Here is an 18,347-nt window from a genome sequence, read left to right as displayed (position 1 = left end):
CTACTAGCAGATGTGGTTGGTACATCTACAGTAACTGCCTGGTATATACATATATCTATCCTAAGATAATTAGAAGGGAAACACTAATAGGGAATACTAGATGGACCAGGGGGGCTTTTTCTGCCAACAATCTTCTATGTTTCTTACACTATATGGCTATGTTCCCACTATAGGAAAATATCAGGGAAGGTGGCCGTCTTGTAACATAGACCATCATGATCATTGTTAGCGGCCGTCTGTTTAACAAGACGGCTGTCTTTATCCGATACGTTCCTAAACTGGTTGCCAGATGACAGATATATATCAAGTTTCACACTAGGGATGGTCTGTACCTGCCGAGAGGTTGTTGAAAAATTTTTTACTTTTCCCCTATCCACAGGATCGCAGGGGGTCCGATCTCTGTACACCCCACCGATCTCCATATTGGATCCCCAGCTTCTCTGGTATGAATAGAGCCGCGGGTACGGCATGTGACCCTCTACTCCATTCATTCCTATTGAGCCAATGGAAAAGCGGAGTAAGCGATCTTCTGGCGTACTTAGCTCTCTCCAGTGGCTCCATAGGAATGAATAGAGCTGTGGGTCACATGCTGTACCAGCGGCTCTATTCATACCAGAGAAGCCAGGGGCAGATACAGAGATCAGCAGGGGGTACAGCGTGTGGACCCCTCACAATCTCTTAAAGGGATTGTCCAAGTTAATTTTTCTTGGACAACCTCTATGTTAACATGACTCGTTGTTTAGCATGTTTCTACAGATGACACTGCAATGTCAGCCATAGGAACATTATTTTAATTCAACATTGACAGCTGCCTCTTTTGGGGCATGTCTTGAAATAAAATGTCCATTGACTTTAATGTGAAGGACAGTTGAAAAAAAAATTACAGCGTGTGAACAAGTTAAAATAACGTCCATTGTTCGCGCAGCAACGTCCCAAAAAATTGACATAAATGTTATTTGTACGGCTGCTGGGGACCAATGGGCATTGTTTGCTGCATTGTGTGTAAGATCGGCCATTCTTTGCATCAACTTCTATGGAAATGATTGCAGACAGAAAAGAATGGACATTGCTTTCTTAAAAAGTAGGTAGTGGGAACATAGCCCAAAGCTCCTGTGTGATCTGCACATGTCACTGTTATACAATAGAAGAAATAGGCCAACATCCTATGAAATGGTTGATTCCTCGATGTGTCTGATACCTCTCCAGGCTGACTCAGTTAATAGCCGTAGAGGTATTAGGAGTAGAGGTATTAGGAGAAGAGGTATTAGTGGAAGAGGTATTAAGAGTATAAGTATTAGAAGAGGTATTAGGAGAACAGGTATTAGGAGAAGAGGTATTTGGAGAAGAGGTATAAGGAGTAGAGGTATTAGGAGTAGAGGTATTAAGAGTAGAGGTATAAGGAGAAGAGGGATTAGGAGAAGAGGGATTAGGAGAAAATGTATTAGGAGTAGAGGTATTAGGAGAAGAGGTATTAGGAGTAGTGGAATTTGGAGAAGAGGTAATAAGGGAAGAGGTATTAGGAGTAGAGGTATTAGGAGTAAAGGTATTAGGAGTAGAGGGATTAGGAGTAGAGGTATTAGGAGAAGAGGGATTAGGAGAAAATGTATTAGGAGTAGAGGTATTAGGAGTAGATGTATTAGGAGTAGATGTATTAGGAGAAGAGGTATTAGGAATAAACCATCATGTGAGGCCATAGAATTTCCAGGATTTCTCCTCTGCAGCCGGTTTTATTCTTTTTCCTGGTATACATTGAGAATCATTACTGGAAAGATAATTTTGTGCTTATATGTGTAATTGCCACATATTACCGGTGATTAAATGTGTATAAATAGCAAATGAGCCTAGATAAGGACTGTAATATAACTACCTGGAAGAAGCAGTCAGTGCTGGGGCAGCCAGGAGAACCACTGCTTCAGAGCCTCTCTTAAAGGGGAGGCCTTGTAGGATGTTACTATTGTGCCATAGTTATAACTGACCAACAGTGGTCAAAGAAACTAAAAAATAGACAACCAGTGACACGGGCATCCAAGGCTCGGCGATGCAATCAATAGAATGTCTTGTTACTGTAGAAAAATGGGTAATGACTATAATTAAAGGGATACTCCGGCTTAACAGTTTGTTCAAGTCAACTGGTTTCAGAACGTTATATAGTGAAGGCCGGATGTAACACAGTTTAAGGGAGGCCGCCATGACAGGGAAAATGGAGTGCAAGGGTTAATGGGAGAAGTTTGCTTGAGAAGGAACTGGGAGGGGTGAAGCCAGTTGGGAGGGGAGGTTTTATAAGCCTCTTCCGGTAAGGGGAGGCAGCACACTTGGAGCGGCAGTTTGAGGAGCCCCGCCCACCCTCCCTGACTAATTCCGATTTCGGTAACTTCTGTGTTGGCCTGGGGGGTACGCCTGGTTGAGGTTAATGAGGAGTAGGGCAGCGTTTTTTTGGCTCAGTTTTCTGTCATAGCAGCTGGTGGCGGGTTAGGGGGTCCTTGGGGTTGGCTGAAATGGAAAGAAGGGGTACACAAAGGAATGTTCACCCCCCTTCTAATTAATGGATCATCACGTTAATTGGTGGACATTGTGCTCCTGACAGGGTGGTGTCCCGGAGAGTAGTTGGGTATTATGGGTAAACAGCCAATGTAATTGGAATATGGGCTCCTGAGCTTGTGGTAACCGACTGGGGGCAGAAATAATTATAATATGTTTATCAGCAATATGGATAGTGCAATTTATGGTGGCCGGTTATATTTTAGCTTCAAGGACCCCCTCCCGTACAGGATAGTTAGGTAGCATATTTATAGCTATTTATATAGTGGTTATTTATGTTATATGGTATTTTTGTTAATAAATTTGGCTGCTGTGGCCAAATATTTTCCAAAGACTGAAGTCGGTGTCCTTATTTTCGGGTTAAAGGGTTGTACAAGTAAGTGGTTACAGAGGGATCATTTTTCCCATGTCAAGATTTGTAATTTACTTCTATTGAAAAATATCAAGTCTTCCAGTATTTATCAGCTGCTTAATGCCCTGCTGGAAGAAGTGTGTTCTTTCCAGTCTGACAAAGTGCTCACTGCTGCCACCTCTGTCCATGTCAAGAACTGTCCAGAGCCAGAGCAGCAGCAAATCCCCCCCCAAAACCTCTCCTGCTCTGGACAGTTCCTGACATGGACAGAGGTGGCAGCAATGTAAGTCTAATAAAAACTAACAATATTGGTCACTATAATGGTAATTTAATATTCCCGCTTCCTACACACAGGTTGACATCCATCTTACATTTCCCACTATCTGGGAATTCTGGCAATTTCTACTCTCCTTTAAACCCTCCCCCCAGGGTTTTCCACCAAATACACTTCTTAGTAGACTATATCTTTCGATTGGGGCACTAGACCTGACTAAGGGCCCTATTCCACGGGACGATTATCGTTCGTATAATCGTTAACGATAAACGATCCAAACGACCGCTATTGCAAAAGACCTGAAATCGTTCACCCATTTACATGGAAAGATAATCGTTACTTACTCTTGTCGTCGCTTTTGCGCTTGTCACTACTGCGAACGACCGAATGACTTCTTATTCAATGCGAACAACTTGCGAACGAGCAATGATAAAAATAGGTCCAAGTCTTATTGAATGATCAACGATTTCTTGTTCGGTCGTTAGTCGTTAACTGCTATTCAAATGAACAATTATCGTTTACATTCGAACGATTTAACGATAATCTGAACGATAATCGTCCAGTAGAATAGGGCTCTAAGGCCTACCTCTAGATCTCATCAGGGAAAGAAAGGGACATTGTGTTCCTACACATCCCACTCTGAGGGCCCCTACTTCACTATCTCTTTGACTGTCTCTGTGGCCCTGGTCACTGCTCTCTGGACTCTTCCAACCAGTCCACAACTCCACTATCTAGTTGTCACTTCAGAAGTAACTGTCTGGGCCCCAAATCCCGGGTCAGGTGTTCCTGCTTAGCTGAGCTCCCAAACAAGATCTAGCTACAGCCTCCCTGGGGTTTGAGTGCATCACTGTGCGCCCCCTACAGGCTGCTAATACTAGACTAACGTCACGTCTACTGCCTCAATAGACTCCCCAGCCAACACCGACACTGCACTCAGCCTATACTGCCTCAGGAGCCCTTACGAAGGATACAGTTCCCACAGGGTTCCTCCCTTTACAGACACTTTGGGGGAGATTTATGAAGGCTGCGTCCTAGGCATACACCAGAGAGAAGATGCAGATTCACCCCTTCTCTCTGGCATGCGCTTGCCGTATCCCCTGCTCGCCTATTGGGGGGGGGAGTGGCATGAGGGGAGGAGGTGTGGCCTCCTTTTGCACCTGATTTACCATGATTTACACCAGGAAGCAGGTGCAGATTTGTTGCAAAGAGGTGTGCGCCTCTTTGTAAATTCGGCCGTGAAAAGGGGGCAGGGCTTTAAAGGGGTTATCCAGCGCTACCAAAACATGGCCACTTTCCCCCCTACTGTTGTCTCCAGTTCAGGTGCGGTATGCAATTAAGCTCCATTTACTTCAATGGAACTGAGTTTCAAAACCCCACCCAAACTGGAGACACCAGTAGGGGGAAAGTGGCCATGTTTTTGTAGCGCTGGATAACCCCTTTAAGACCAGTTTACTTGTACGCCGATCTTCTTAAATGTCCCCCTTTATGTTCAGTGGAAAAAGTATAACCAATCAGTCGGTAATAGAGACGTCAGCAGAGCTCAGGCGAGCACCCAGGGCAGCAGGGAATGGCGTGCTGTTCGCCAGCGATTATCATACGGGGTGCTCTAACCCCCATAGTAATCCTCCTTACATCATTCCTCCATCACTGGTTAGTTACAGGCCAGGTAACAGCTCCTTGTTATATTCTACATTGTGTGGAATAATTTCAACAAGAAGAGGATGTGGGTGACATGTCATTTCCTATAATCTTCCATCCTCCTCTGCAACCCACACATCTTATATCATCATAGTATTATGAATATTTTAGGCTCTCGATGGCGGAGGGCTTCCATTGTCCTGCCCCTAGAGAAAGGATAATGCTTGGACACATATTCCATACATTTTGGCCTAGGCATCACTTAATCATATTGGAACATGTGAGTGCTCCATTATGTCCCTCTACTATAGGGGCCCTGGCTTTGTACCTCTCTATGGAGTGTGTTGCCGTCCTATAAATAAATGATGACATTGTGTCTTCATCTTCTAAGAGCTTGTAAATGAGCCGCCTCTTCCTGCTATCCTGTAAGTAGCCTTTAGCTAAATGACTATGTAAGGGGGGTAAAAGAGACAGACCGTGAGGGTAGTGATAGAGTGGGGGTCTGGATTTTACTGTGTGACCTGCTGTAATGGATTCAGTGACTCCTCAAGGGAGCAATGATAAGAGATTAACAACAAGGGAGGGGGAGCCGACCGCTCAACATCAATCCCCCCATCATATCACCCCAGGGAGATGGTCATTAGAAACAAATTTATTAGCCGAGCCCTGGCAGCTTGTGTATGTTCTGATAAGAGACTGCTTGGTATATTATATGGCTGGAATGATTTCCTTGTAACGTTCCTATATTGACTCAGGGACATGAACATACAGATGGATGAGGCCTATAAAGTATATACACCGTCTTATAAAATATATAGTGAGTAAATTGTAGACCTGGTTTACATAGCACATAGCAGCCATGGACTGAAAGACGCATTACAGTGCAGGAGGATAGCCGAGGGGTCATGTAAGGTGGACAGCTGGTGCCAGTCTCTGAAATAGTACCAGGAATTTTTTGTATTTTAAAGGGGCACTCCAGCGAAAAATTTATCAACTTGTGGCAGAAAATTAAATAGATTTGTAAATTACTTCTATTTAAAAAATCTCCAGTCTTCCATTACTTATCAGCTGCTGTATGTCCTGCAGGAAGTGGTGTATTATTTACGGTCTGACACAGTGCTCTCTGCTGCCACCTCTGTCCAGAGCAGGAGAGGTTTTCTTTGGGGATTTGCTATTGAATTAGTCAGTTCCTGACATGGACAGAGGAGGCAGCAGAGAGCACTGTGTCAGACTGGAAAAAATACACCACATTCTGCAGGACATACAGCAGCTGATAAGGACTGGAAGACTGGAGATTTTTAAATAGAAGTTAATTACGAATCTATTTAACTTTCTGCCATAAATTTATAAATTTTCACTGGCGTGCCCCTTTGCAATACAAAAATTCCTGGTCCTATTTCAGAGAATGAACTGGCACCAGCTGTCCACCTTACATGACCCCTCCGCTATCCTCCTAATACTGGTTGATTTTAATTTTTTTGCCGCTGTTCCCCTTTAATGATAGTATTTCAAAAGGGTCTTCTTTCTAAGGCTACAGAACAGACTGAACAGAGAGCGACCACAAGTAGATGAGAACTTATTATTACAAAAAATCACGTCTGATTAGAATCTTACAATCTCTGAGAAGGTGAATAGGGAAAACTCACATTCATCCCAGTAGAAAGAGTCCTCACATCCATCCTGTGGTCACAGGAGCCGCACCCTGACTGTTCTTTATGGAATGTTCGATCAGCGAGTCTTTGAAAAAAAAACATTACTATATTAATTAAGCTACATGACATAGATCATAGAGAGCTCCCCGCTGCAGAGGCGTATAGACTGCTACATGACATAGATCATAGAGAGCTCCCCGCTGCAGAGGCGTATAGACTGCTACATGACATAGATCATAGAGCGCTCCCCGCTGCAGAGGCGTTTAGACTGCTACCTGACATAGGTCATAGAGCGCTCCCCGCTGCAGAGGCGTATAGACTGCTACATGACATAGGTCATAGAGTGCTTCCCGCTGCAGAGGCGTATAGACTGCTACATGACATAGATCATAGAGAGCTCCCTGCTGCAGAGCTGTATAGACTGCTACATGACATAGATCATAGAGCACTCCCCGCTGCAGAGGTGTGTATACTGGTACCTGACATAGATCATAAAGCATTCCCTGCTGCAAAAGCGTATAGACTGCTACCTGACATAGATCATAAAGCGCTCCCCGCTGCAGAGGTGTGTATACTGGTACCTGACATAGATCATAAAGCGTTCCCTGCTGCAAAAGCTTATAGACTGCTACATGACATAGATCATAGAGCGCTCCCCGCTGCAGAAGCGTATAGACTGCTACATGACATAGATCACAGGGCGCTTCCCGCTGCAGAGGCGTATAGACTGCTACCTGACATAGGTCATAGAGCGCTCCCCGCTGCAGAGGCGTATAGACTGCTACATGACATAGATCACAGGGCGCTTCCCGCTGCAGAGGCGTATAGACTGCTACATGACATAGATCATAGAGCGCTCCCCGCTGCAGAGGCGTATAGACTGCTACCTGACATAGGTCATAGAGCGCTCCCCGCTGCAGAGGCGTATAGACTGCTACATGACAAAGATTATAAAGAGCTCCCCGCTGTAGAGACATATAGACTGCTACATAACATAGGTCATAGAGCGCTCCCTGCTGCAGAGGTGTATAGACTGCTACCTGACATAGATCATAGAGCGCTCCCCGCTGCAGAGGCGTATAGACTGTTACATGACATAGATCATGGAGAGCTCCCCGCTGCAGAGGCGTATAGACTGCTACCTGCTAAAAATCTCCAGTCTCCCAGCACTGCTGTATATCCTCTCCATGTCAGGAACTGTCCAGAGCAGCAGAAAATCCCCTTAGAAAACCTCTCCTGCTCTGGACAGCTCCTGACATGGACAGAGGTGGCAGCAGAGAGCACTGTGTCAGACTGGAGAGAATACATCACTTCCTGCAGGACATCCAGCAGCTGTAAAGTACTGGAAGACTAGACATTTTACAAAAGAAGTAAATTACAATTCTATATAACTTTATGACACCAGTTGATTTGAATATATGTATATATGCGATGCCCTGGCCCCTAGGGGCCACTCCGCAGTATAGATGGTGCTAACAGGCAGGAACCGAGGCAGCTGTAGGATAATGTGGTCACGGTGTAGGCACGAGGGTGATACAGCTGGAAACCGGGCTCCTGACCATGCGGGAATACTGGGCGTGCGATTCTTCGTTGTCCTTAGTCAGGGCACCAATTATCACACCAATGCCAAGGTTCAGAAACAACGGTAGTTGTGTATTTATTGTAACGGTGGTAACTAGTAGCAACAGTCTCTCCGGATGCAACCGGGAATAAGGCAATCTTGAATAAAGCAGAATAATGGGTGATGCTGCAATAGGCTGTGAGAGTAGCGTGCTGAATGATGGGAGTAGTAGTGAAACTGAGGATAAGATGCTGGGTGGAATGAGACTTGCATTGAATACTTGCTGTTGATGATTAGAGAAGATGATGATGAGAGGAACTGAAGAATGACTGAAGAATCGACACCCAGATGAGAATCTTGAGACTTGAGACAGGAACACAGCCAGTGGACTGGAGCAGCAGAGCACACGCAGGCCTCTCTCTTAGCAGGGAGAGAGGACAAAACCACAACTTGTCTCCTGAAGGTGGAGGACAAGACTCAGGTAGCACAGGAAGTCACATGGTAACCCCAGCCAAAAGCTCGATGACCATTGGTGTTACCATGGAAGCAGGGCACAGTCACGTGACATCCAGCCATTGCATCATCACACCATTAGGCATATACAGAGAAATATACATGAGAAGCACCATCCTTGAACACTAGGAGGCGACACAATACCTTTAGACACTGATACCTGAATACACATGCAATAAATGAATGAAATAGCAGACCTGAATACTGAGGAGGGTAACGCAATACACGCAGTTTGCAGTGGACCATAGCTTTCCAGAACAGAACTAGTTATAATAAAAGTATGAGCATGAGAAGGGCTGTTCTGGGACACTGCATATATATTTTTACCAGAGTGCCCCTTTTATTATGTTTTAATACAGTGATAAGTCTCTTTTTTAATTTAAATGGGTTTTTGATTCCAGATAATCTGAAAAACAATGGCATACAGTATTTTAAAACTAGGCAGCAGATCAGTCACTTCATGCTGTGTCCTGCCGCCACAAATGTCCACAGATGTCCCCTGGTATACAAGCAGCCTGCTAGAATCCCTGCAATAGTAACATTATAACCCGTCCTTTATTCAGTAGATGCATCGGAAATGATCTATGATAAATTTACTACCAGCAAGATAGATTTTCATCTACTTATAGTATCCACAATACAAAATGTCCCCATGCATCTTTAAAATCACTTTAAGCAACTCTGTATCCACCAACCCACTCTTTAACCCTTAGATGACAGAGCCAATTTCAATTTTTGCTTTTTCGCTTTTTCCTCCTTGTGCTTAAAAGGCCATAGCACTTGCATTTTTTTACCTAGAAACCCACATGAGCCCTTATTTTTGTGCCACTAATTGTACTTTGCAACGACAGGCTGAATTTTTGCATAAAGTACACTGCAAAAGCAGGAAAAATTTAAACGCATTTTTTTTATTTGGGGGGGGGGGGTGTTTTTCCGCCGTTTGCCCTGGGGTAAAACAGTCTTGTTATATATGTTCCTCAAGTCGTTACGATTACAACAATATGCAACTTGTATAAGTTTTATTTTATTTGATGGCTTTTAAAAAATTCAAACCATTTTTAGGAAATATATGTTTCTTAAAATCGCTCCATTCCCATGCTTATAGCGCTTTTATCCTTTGGTCTATGGGGCTGTCTCAGGTGTCATTTTTTGCGCCATGATGCGTACTTTCTATCGTTACCTTGATTGCGCATATGCGACTTTTTGATCGCCTTTTATTACAATTTTTCTGGATTTAATGCGACCAAAAATGTGCAATTTTGCACTTTGAAATTGTTTTATGCTTGCGCCGTTTACCGTTAATGTGATTAATTAATAGTTTGGGTGATTACGCACAGGCGATAACAAACATGTTTATTTATTTTTATTTATAAAATGGGAAAAGGGGGCTGATTCAAACTTTTATTAAAAACATTTTCTTTTTTTTTACACAGACCTGGGGCCTACCTAATAATGAGGAGGGTGAGGAATAAGAAAGGAGAGGCGTTGCAGACCTGGGGCATACCCAATAATAAGGAGGGTGGGGAGGAAGGAAGAAAGGAGAGGCGTCGGAGACCTGGGGCATACCCAATGATGAGGAGGGTGGGGGGAAGGAAGAAAGGAAAGGCATCGCAGACCTGGGGCCTTCCTAATGATGAGGAGGGTGGGGAGGAAGGAAGAAAGGAGAGGCGTCACAGACCTGGGGCACAGACACTCTAGGCCACTCCAGTATGACACAGCGCTGCAGGTTAAGGATAATTTTTTCCTCTAACCTGTGCACCGGGCACATGACCAGTAAGGATTTACTCTCATCACGGATGGTACTAGCAGTTTGTTGGGGTGGGTTGGTGGATACAGAGAAGTTTTAAGGGTGCCTTCACATGTAACAGAATAACAGCGGATTTCAAGCTGTGAGCTCCAGCTTGTTCTGTAGCTCCCGGTGTCTGGATGTCCTGCTCAGCCAATCATTGCGCTGTCCCAACACACCCTCATTTTGGCTAAGCAAGACGTCCAGACCCGCCCCCCCCCCCCCCATGTGTTTAACATACTGTTATGTGCCAGTCAATGTTTTTGAATCTTTTGATTTTATTTTTGTTCTTCCTAATCTTAGGGTCAATTTACACAGAGAGATTTATCTGACAGATTTTTGAAGCCAAAGCCAGGAATGGATTTGAAAATTTCAGTCTTTCCTTTATGACCTCCTCTGTTTAAAGTCTGTTCCTGGATTTGGCTTCAATAATCTATCAGATAAATCTGTGTGTGTAAAGGCACTGTTATGTTACGTTATTTTCGCGATAACGATCGAATTCGAACGATAATCGTACGTGTAAACGCGGCGATAGATCGATAAATCGTTCATTTTGATCTTTTAACATGTTCTTAAATCGTCGTTCGCAAAAAATTCGCCGATCGTTCCGTGTAAACAGTCGTTCACTGATTTTACCTATGTGCGAGATAGGCTTAAGCGATCGCAAAACGATCGCAAAACAAACTTTCTGTACGATATATTGTTCCATCTAAACGCTGATCGTTATAAAAAAAAATCGTTACTTCGAAATCGTTAATCGTACGATCGGGCCAATAATCGCCTCGTGTAAACTTAGCATTACATTCTAATGTAGGAAGATGATGGGAAGTAGCAATACTGTATACAATCAATCCTTTATCACAATGAATACAACTAGAACATACTTTAGTTGGAGCAGTGTGTCTTGATGAGTTTTGCTTATGGTGCGTTTACACAGACAGATGTATCTGAAAGATTTTTCTTTCAAATCAACTTGTTTCGGAAAGTTATATAGATTTGTAATTTATTTGTAATCTATTACATTCTTCCTGTACTTATCAGCCACTGTATGTCCTGCAGAAAGTGGTGTATTCTTTCCAGTCTGACAAAGTGCTCTCTGCTGCCACCTCTGTCCATGTCAGGAACTGTCCAGAGCAGGAGAGGTTTTCTATAGGGATTTGCTGCTGCTCTGGACAGTTCCTGACATGGACAGAGGTGACAGCACTGTGTCAGACTGAAAAGAATACACCACTTCCTGCAGAACATACAGCAGCTGATAAGTACTGGAAAACTGGAGATTTTTTTTTTAACCTCTTCAGGATGGAGCCCAAAATGGCCTTAAGGACCTTGACAATTTAAAATTTAGCATTTTCATTTTTTTCTTCCTGGCATATATTTTTCCAGCTACAGGGCCATGTAAGGGCTTGTTTTTTTCAGGAGCAGGTGTATTTTGTAAAGGCGCCTTTCGATCTACCATACCATGTATGACTGAACCCCCAAAATATCATTTATGGAGTGAAATTGGGAAAAAATACAATTCTGCAAATTTGCAAATTTACTTTTTTTGGGGGGGGGGGGGGTGGGAGGGGTCCCGTGTTTACATAATGCACTTTACAGTGAACTGACATTTTATGTGTATTCTAAAGTCGATCTGAATACAGGGATATGCAGGTTATATTGCTTTTCTAATGTTTTACTATTTTTAACAGTGAAATTTTTGCAAATAGGTATGATTACAATGGCCTTTTGTAACTCCTTTAACACTTTTATTTTTTCACGTATACGGCTGTATGGGGTGTCATTTTTATGCGCCATGATCTCTAGTTTTTACTAATACCATAATTGTGTAGATGAGACACAACTGATCAATTTTTTTAAATTTTATTTTAAATAAAATGTAATAAAAATAATCAATCCTGGCATTTTTTTACCTCTTTTTGTTAACGCCGTTCACCGTGCGGGAAAAATATTGTTTTATTTTTATTAGATCGGACGATTGCGCACGCTATGGTATATAATATGTTTATTTATTTACTTATTTTTATATGTTTTATTTATAAAATGGGAAAGGGGGGGCATTTTTATTTGAGACAGAATTAGTTTTTTTGCCAGAGTTCCCCTTTAATTACTGCAATTAAGTGATGCAGAAACACAATGATGTGATGCAGCACTGCAATAAAATGATCAATTACTGCAATGAAGTAATGCGTTCACATTCAATTTACATTGCGTTACTGCATGTGTGAACACAATCTTAGTGTAAAGCAGGAGGAGTGAGGAGGACCAGATGAGATGAGAGGTGGATTCAGAGAATGCTAAAATACAATGTCTGCCTCCAGCAATACTGTTATCGAGCATGAGTAAGAAGCAAGCAATACCAAAGAAACTGCAGGGGAGCACTGCCTGAAGGAACGGACCAGAACGTTGTAAGCACTTCAATAATGTGTTTATTAGGTTCCTCTATGTTTTTCTAACACTAGAAAGCAGAGTAAGGATCTTTACTTCGACTTTCCGTTTTACTTTTCAAGGGCTCCATATCATTAGGCATTCTGCCTAGAAATGGTAAAAGTGCAACCGTAAAGGACAATGGCAGAGATCACAACCTGTAATTACTGAGCGGCGTGTCCAACATCGATGTACTCGCTGTATTTTAGATGCCGGTGTGAAATGTGCCAGAAATATTTATACTGAAGCTTAAATGACTTTTTGTTAAAGTGTACCTGTCGTAAAAAAAATTTTTTCAAGGAACCAACAGGGGTTGTGATTGCAAGCAGTTTTGCAATTCCCTCCCCACCCCCTTTTTTCTATGTTTAAATGAACATTATGTGGTGTCCCAGCACAGGGTGCTGTCTTTTGCATCTGAGCAAGTAACTCCCTCAGGTTCACACAAGTGGGAGATGCAACTTTATGCACAGCTGAAGTTACTAAGGGTTAACTATTTTGTACCACATGTTGTCTTCTAACCACTTACAGGTGCAGGTGCTTTCCCTCTTGTTCTACCCTATCCTATCCTCTCTTTCTCCACACACTCACAGCCCCCACTACTCACAGGAGGGTTTAGTTTAGCCCCTGTAGGAGGAGTTAGTTCTTGAAGGGAAGAAGTCAGTTTTTAGTCTAGTTCTCAGAGTGCATATGTGAGAACCAGCTCAGCTATTGCGTTCCTTTACCGAGACTTCAGACAAGTATGCAGTGCTAAGCATACACCATTAGAAAGAAGCCTAACAGGGATTCACCTTGCCGACACCAGGAACCTCTCTAAAAAGTGCAGGGCAGTTACCTGAAGCTATAGGAACTGATCCCAGTGGGACAAAGCTACGGGACGTCTACGTATCCCACTGCGCAGTGCAAGACAACTGGGGAACACCGGGAGTCTGTTTTACCCGGGTAACAAAGGTCTGGGGCTTGTACAACCCACCTAGGATGGGTAGCCCGCAGCTAGGGGACATAAGGCTGTCAGTGACTAACAAGTGCTCTGTGAGTACGAGTATTCTCTTTAAACTCTTTTATTCACTCCAACTGTCCCAGCAGAGCACATTACTACATTGGGCAGGGCCCCTCTGGCAACTCCTCTCCCCTCTCTCTCACTACTGTAAAGTACCTACTACTACTACAAGCACATGCTCTCTACCTCAACTGTGAGCACATAAGTTATTGCCAACTGTAACGATTGTATTGCACTGGACTGTATCCAGATACCTGTTTACTTGTATTGCACTACTGTTACTTCCAGCAAACTGTTCTATTTTTGCCAACGCACTAGAGTCTGACTTCCTCCTTGCATACCTGCACCTACAAACACCTGTACACTTGGGTTACCTCCTTCTTACTGTGTTGCTGCCGTGCCAACTGTCTGGGGTGGGTCCAATACCACTCCGTACAGGCTGACCCGGCAGGAGGAAACACTACCAACTCATCGCACAACCTGGCGCAGCCGAGCAGCACCACAATTATACATTTGCCCACTAGGTGTCTCCCTTCCTGCCCTTCCTGTGCTCCATGCTTCCTTCGTGATGATATTTGGTCTTTTCTGTTCAAAAATTAGACCAAACGCAGGAAGTCCCCATCCTCTGTGCGGTCACACAAGGAAAGACACCTGTTCATCATGCAGGTTGTATATCAACTGAGGGCAGGTAACTTAGGATAATCCTGCGGGAATCCAGAGCTGCATTCATAATTCTGCTGGAATCCAGAGCTGCACTCATAATTCTGCTGGAATCCAGAGCTGCATTCATAATTCTGCAGGAATCCAGAGCTGCACTCATATTTCTGCTGGAATTCAAAGCTGCATTCATAATTCTGCTGAAATACAGAGCTGCAATCATAATTCTGCTGGAATCTAAAGCTGCATTCATAATTCTTCATAATTCTGGAAATCTTTTTCTTTCAAATCAACTGAGAAAGTTATATAGATTTGTAATTTACTTCTATTTAAAAATCTCAAGTCTTCCAGTACTTATCAGCTGCTGTATTTCCTGCAGAAAGTGGAGTATTGTTTACAATCTGACACAGTGCTCTCTGCTGTCACCTCTGTCCATGTCAGGAACTGTCCAGAGCAGGAGAGGTTTTCTATGAAGATTTGCTACTTCTCTGGACAGTTCCTGACATGGACAGGGGTGGCAGCAGAGAGCACTGTGTCAGACTGCAAAGTAACAACACAACACATGCAGCAGCTGATAAGTACTGGAAGACTGGAGATTTTTGAAGAGACGTAAATTATAAATCTGTATAACTTTCTGACACCAGTTGATTCGAAAGAAAAAAAATTCTAGAGTTCCCCTTTAATTGTAGTGTGGAAGCAAACTAGAATCCTTCTTTTGTACTTGTACGGTACATTCTCAATGCATCATTCTGACTTATTGTAACTGGCCATAAAATATGATGAAGAAAATGTTGGGAAGCATTATCACCTATATGACAGTGTCTACACTCGGGGATATGCTGTGAAGACACATTTCCTCCTTCCTACTTTATAGTCCCAGGTCAAGGGCAGCACAAGATGAGAGGTAATATCAGCGAGTGGAGATTACTCAGGGGATCCTGGAGGCTACGTCCATCTGCAATAACTCTAACAGGCTGTCACACATCTATCACTGCGGATGGAAAGCTTATAGATTTCAACAATTAGAGAGATTTATCAAACATGGTGTAAAGTGAAACTGGCTCAGTTGCCCCTAGCAACCAATCAGATTCCACCTTTCATTCCTCACAAGCTCTATGGAAAATGAAAGGTGGAATTTGATTGGTTGCTAGGGGCAATTGCGCCAGTTTCACTTTACACCATGGTCTATAACTCTCCCCCTATATGTGTTATATAGTTATACATAGATATAGCTATATGTGTTATTAAAGACACCCCCCTCCCCCATTAAAAATAAATAAATAAAAAGGTCGTCCACACATGCACCCCTACTAAAGTATCAGGTTACAGCTGCCTATAGAAATCTTTGAGGTTGGCATTGGTCGAAGTGGCTAGAGACAAAGACATAAGGAGAGACACTGGCAGCTTGTAGTGAGTATTATATCTCACGGCAGGTTTTGATTCACAGCTTACACTGCTTCATACTGCTTTATAATGCCCTACATGCTGCATGTAAGGTTGTACCACAGAGATCCCTTCTTCTGGGTCGTCCTGTTAGAGAAGAGGGCTAATACCTATAGAATGATCTGGTTTATATCTGGTCGTCCCAAAAAGGTTGTGTTTAGTAGAAGTATCACTAACTATAAAAGAAATAGTCACCACTGGATACAGTGTATGTGAACACTCGCTGCCTCTGTCTTTTCCCTTTCTCTTACAAGTCTCTTTTCTCCCTGTGCAGAAGCACCATGCTGCCTCCCTCCTCTGCCCTCCTCCTGTCCTCTGTTCTTCTTTGCTGTTCAGGTAAGTTCAGGACTTTTAGCTTCAGAGCTTCAGTTCCATTATTCTGCTTCTTGCTTTGCTTGCAGTCTGTACCTTTTCATTATGTGAGATTTACTTGATCCTCATGGTATAGGAATATTCCGATGGAAAGAAAGTTTCGGTGGAAAGAAAGTTATACAGATGTGTAACCATCTTAAATCTTCCAGTACTTATCAGCTGCTGTATGTCCTGCAGGAAGTGGTGTATTCTTTCTAGTCTGACTCAGTGCTCTCTGCTGCCACCTCTGTCCATGTCAGGAACTGTCCAAAGCAGGAGAGGTTTTCTATGGGGATTTGCTGCTGCTCTGGACAGTTCCTGACACGGACAGAGGTGGCAGCAGAGAGCACTGTGTCAAACTGGAAAGAATACACCACTTCCTGCAGGACATACAGCAGCTGATGAGTACTGGAAGACTGGAGATTTTTAAATAGAATACTTTAATGTTTTTCAGGATAGATCTTAAACAATAGAAAAGCTCCTTCTCGTGTAGTTTCTTCAGTAATAACTAATTTTTCCAATTAGCTTTTGACCCAATCAAAGGATCCGGTGGCGGCTATGGACCAGTGCTGGAGGAGCAGCCACAGAATACATTATTTCCAGAGGGATCAGAGGAGCAGCTTACCCTGGCATGCCGCGCCCGGGCCATCCCTTCTGCCACCTACAGGTAATAACACAAAATCATATAAACTATGAAACCATATTAATCTACATAAATAGGTCCCAGGACTTAGTCCGGCAAAATTTTTATTAAAGTATTGTATTGCCCCCCAAAAGTTATACAAATCACCAATATACACTTATTACGGGAAATGCTTATAAAGTGCTTTTTTCCCTACACTTCCTGGATAACATGGTGATGTCACTTCCTGGATAACATGGGGATGTCACTTCCTGGATAACATGGGGATGTCACTTCCTGGATAACATGGTGATGTCACTTCCTGGATAACATGGTGATGTCACTTCCTGGATAAACATGGTGATGTCACTTCCTGGATAACATGGTGATGTCACTTCCTGGATAACATGGTGATGTCACTTCCTGGATAACATGGTGATGTCACCACCCGACTCCCAGAGCTGTGCGGGCTGTGTCTGCTGGAGAGGATGATGGCAAAGGGATGCTCAGTGTCCCTCAGTGTCCCCCTGCCATCATCCTCTCCAGCAGCCACAGCCCGTACAGCTCTGGGAGTCGGGTCGTGACATCACCATTTTATCCAGGAAGTGACATCACCATGTTATCCAGGAAGTGACATCACCATGTTATCCAGGAAGTGAAGCCTTGATGCAGTAGTAAGTGCAGGGAAAAAAAGCACTTTATAAGCATTTACTGTAATAAGTGTATATCGGTGATTTGTATAATTTTTGGGGGGTAATACAATATTTTATTAAACATTTTTGCTTCTCCTTTAATGATTTCCCTTGAGGAAACACCATAAATATGTGAAGACTTACAGGCCATTCATGCTCCACTGGGAATTCTGGGAAGAAGCATATGCAAAGCAATTCACTGATTCCCCTTTTGGAGGTAGCTTTTTCTTCAAGAGCTTAGTAGCAGCTCTCAGCTGCCACCTCTGTCCATGTCAGGAACTGTCCAGAGCAGCAGTAAATCCCCGTAGAAAACATCTCCTGCTCTGCACAGTTTCTGACATGGACAGAGGTGGCAGCAGAGAGCACTGTGTCAGACTGGAGAGAATACACCACTTTCTGCAGGACATACAGCAGCTGATAAGTACTGGAAGACTGTAGATTTTTAAATAGAAGTAATTTACAAATCTATATAATTGTCTGGTACCAGTTAAATTAAAAAGAAAAAATCACCACAGTTCCCCTTTAAGAAGCCCTGTAATATGAATGAAGGGGAAGTTGCCCATCTGTAGACAGGGTTACAACCTCTAGCGATAAGTAACTAGCCTTCTGCAGAGTTTCTGGATCTGCTTATTAAATCCCCAGTCATGTTCCAAGGCTCCTCAATTGAGTAAAACACTGAGTTTAAGGGAGAGCTACCCCCACAAGGTGGCGTCCGACCTGCTTTGCATATCCTTTTTCTATGTACAAAAAGGAACATGATCATTGTCTGTGACTTAAAGGATTTTTTTCCGGCGCTACAGACTGGTAAGATATCCACAGGAAAGTCACGGATCAGCAGGGGAACCTA

At 43.2% G+C, this 18,347-nt stretch overlaps 1 protein-coding gene across 2 annotated transcripts in view; it reads left to right on the top strand.

Moving 5' to 3' along the window:
• Positions 1-18,347, top strand: part of CNTN2 (contactin 2) — a 79,765-nt gene that overhangs the window by 19,828 nt on the left and 41,590 nt on the right. The window contains exons 1-3 of one of the 2 annotated variants that reach the window (XM_069946360.1): positions 15,577-15,802; positions 16,110-16,171; positions 16,712-16,853. In XM_069946360.1, coding sequence (XP_069802461.1) covers positions 16,117-16,171; positions 16,712-16,853 — 197 coding nt within the window. In that variant the 5' untranslated portion in view covers positions 15,577-15,802; positions 16,110-16,116. Of the gene's footprint in view, positions 1-15,576; positions 15,803-16,109; positions 16,172-16,711; positions 16,854-18,347 lie in introns of those variants that run through there. The other variant, XM_069946359.1, reaches the window with a different exon arrangement.

Source organism: Dendropsophus ebraccatus, chromosome 11, assembly GCF_027789765.1.
Source record: "Dendropsophus ebraccatus isolate aDenEbr1 chromosome 11, aDenEbr1.pat, whole genome shotgun sequence".
Taxonomy (NCBI): Eukaryota; Metazoa; Chordata; class Amphibia; order Anura; family Hylidae; genus Dendropsophus; species Dendropsophus ebraccatus.
This window is presented reverse-complemented; position numbering and strand designations above follow the sequence as displayed.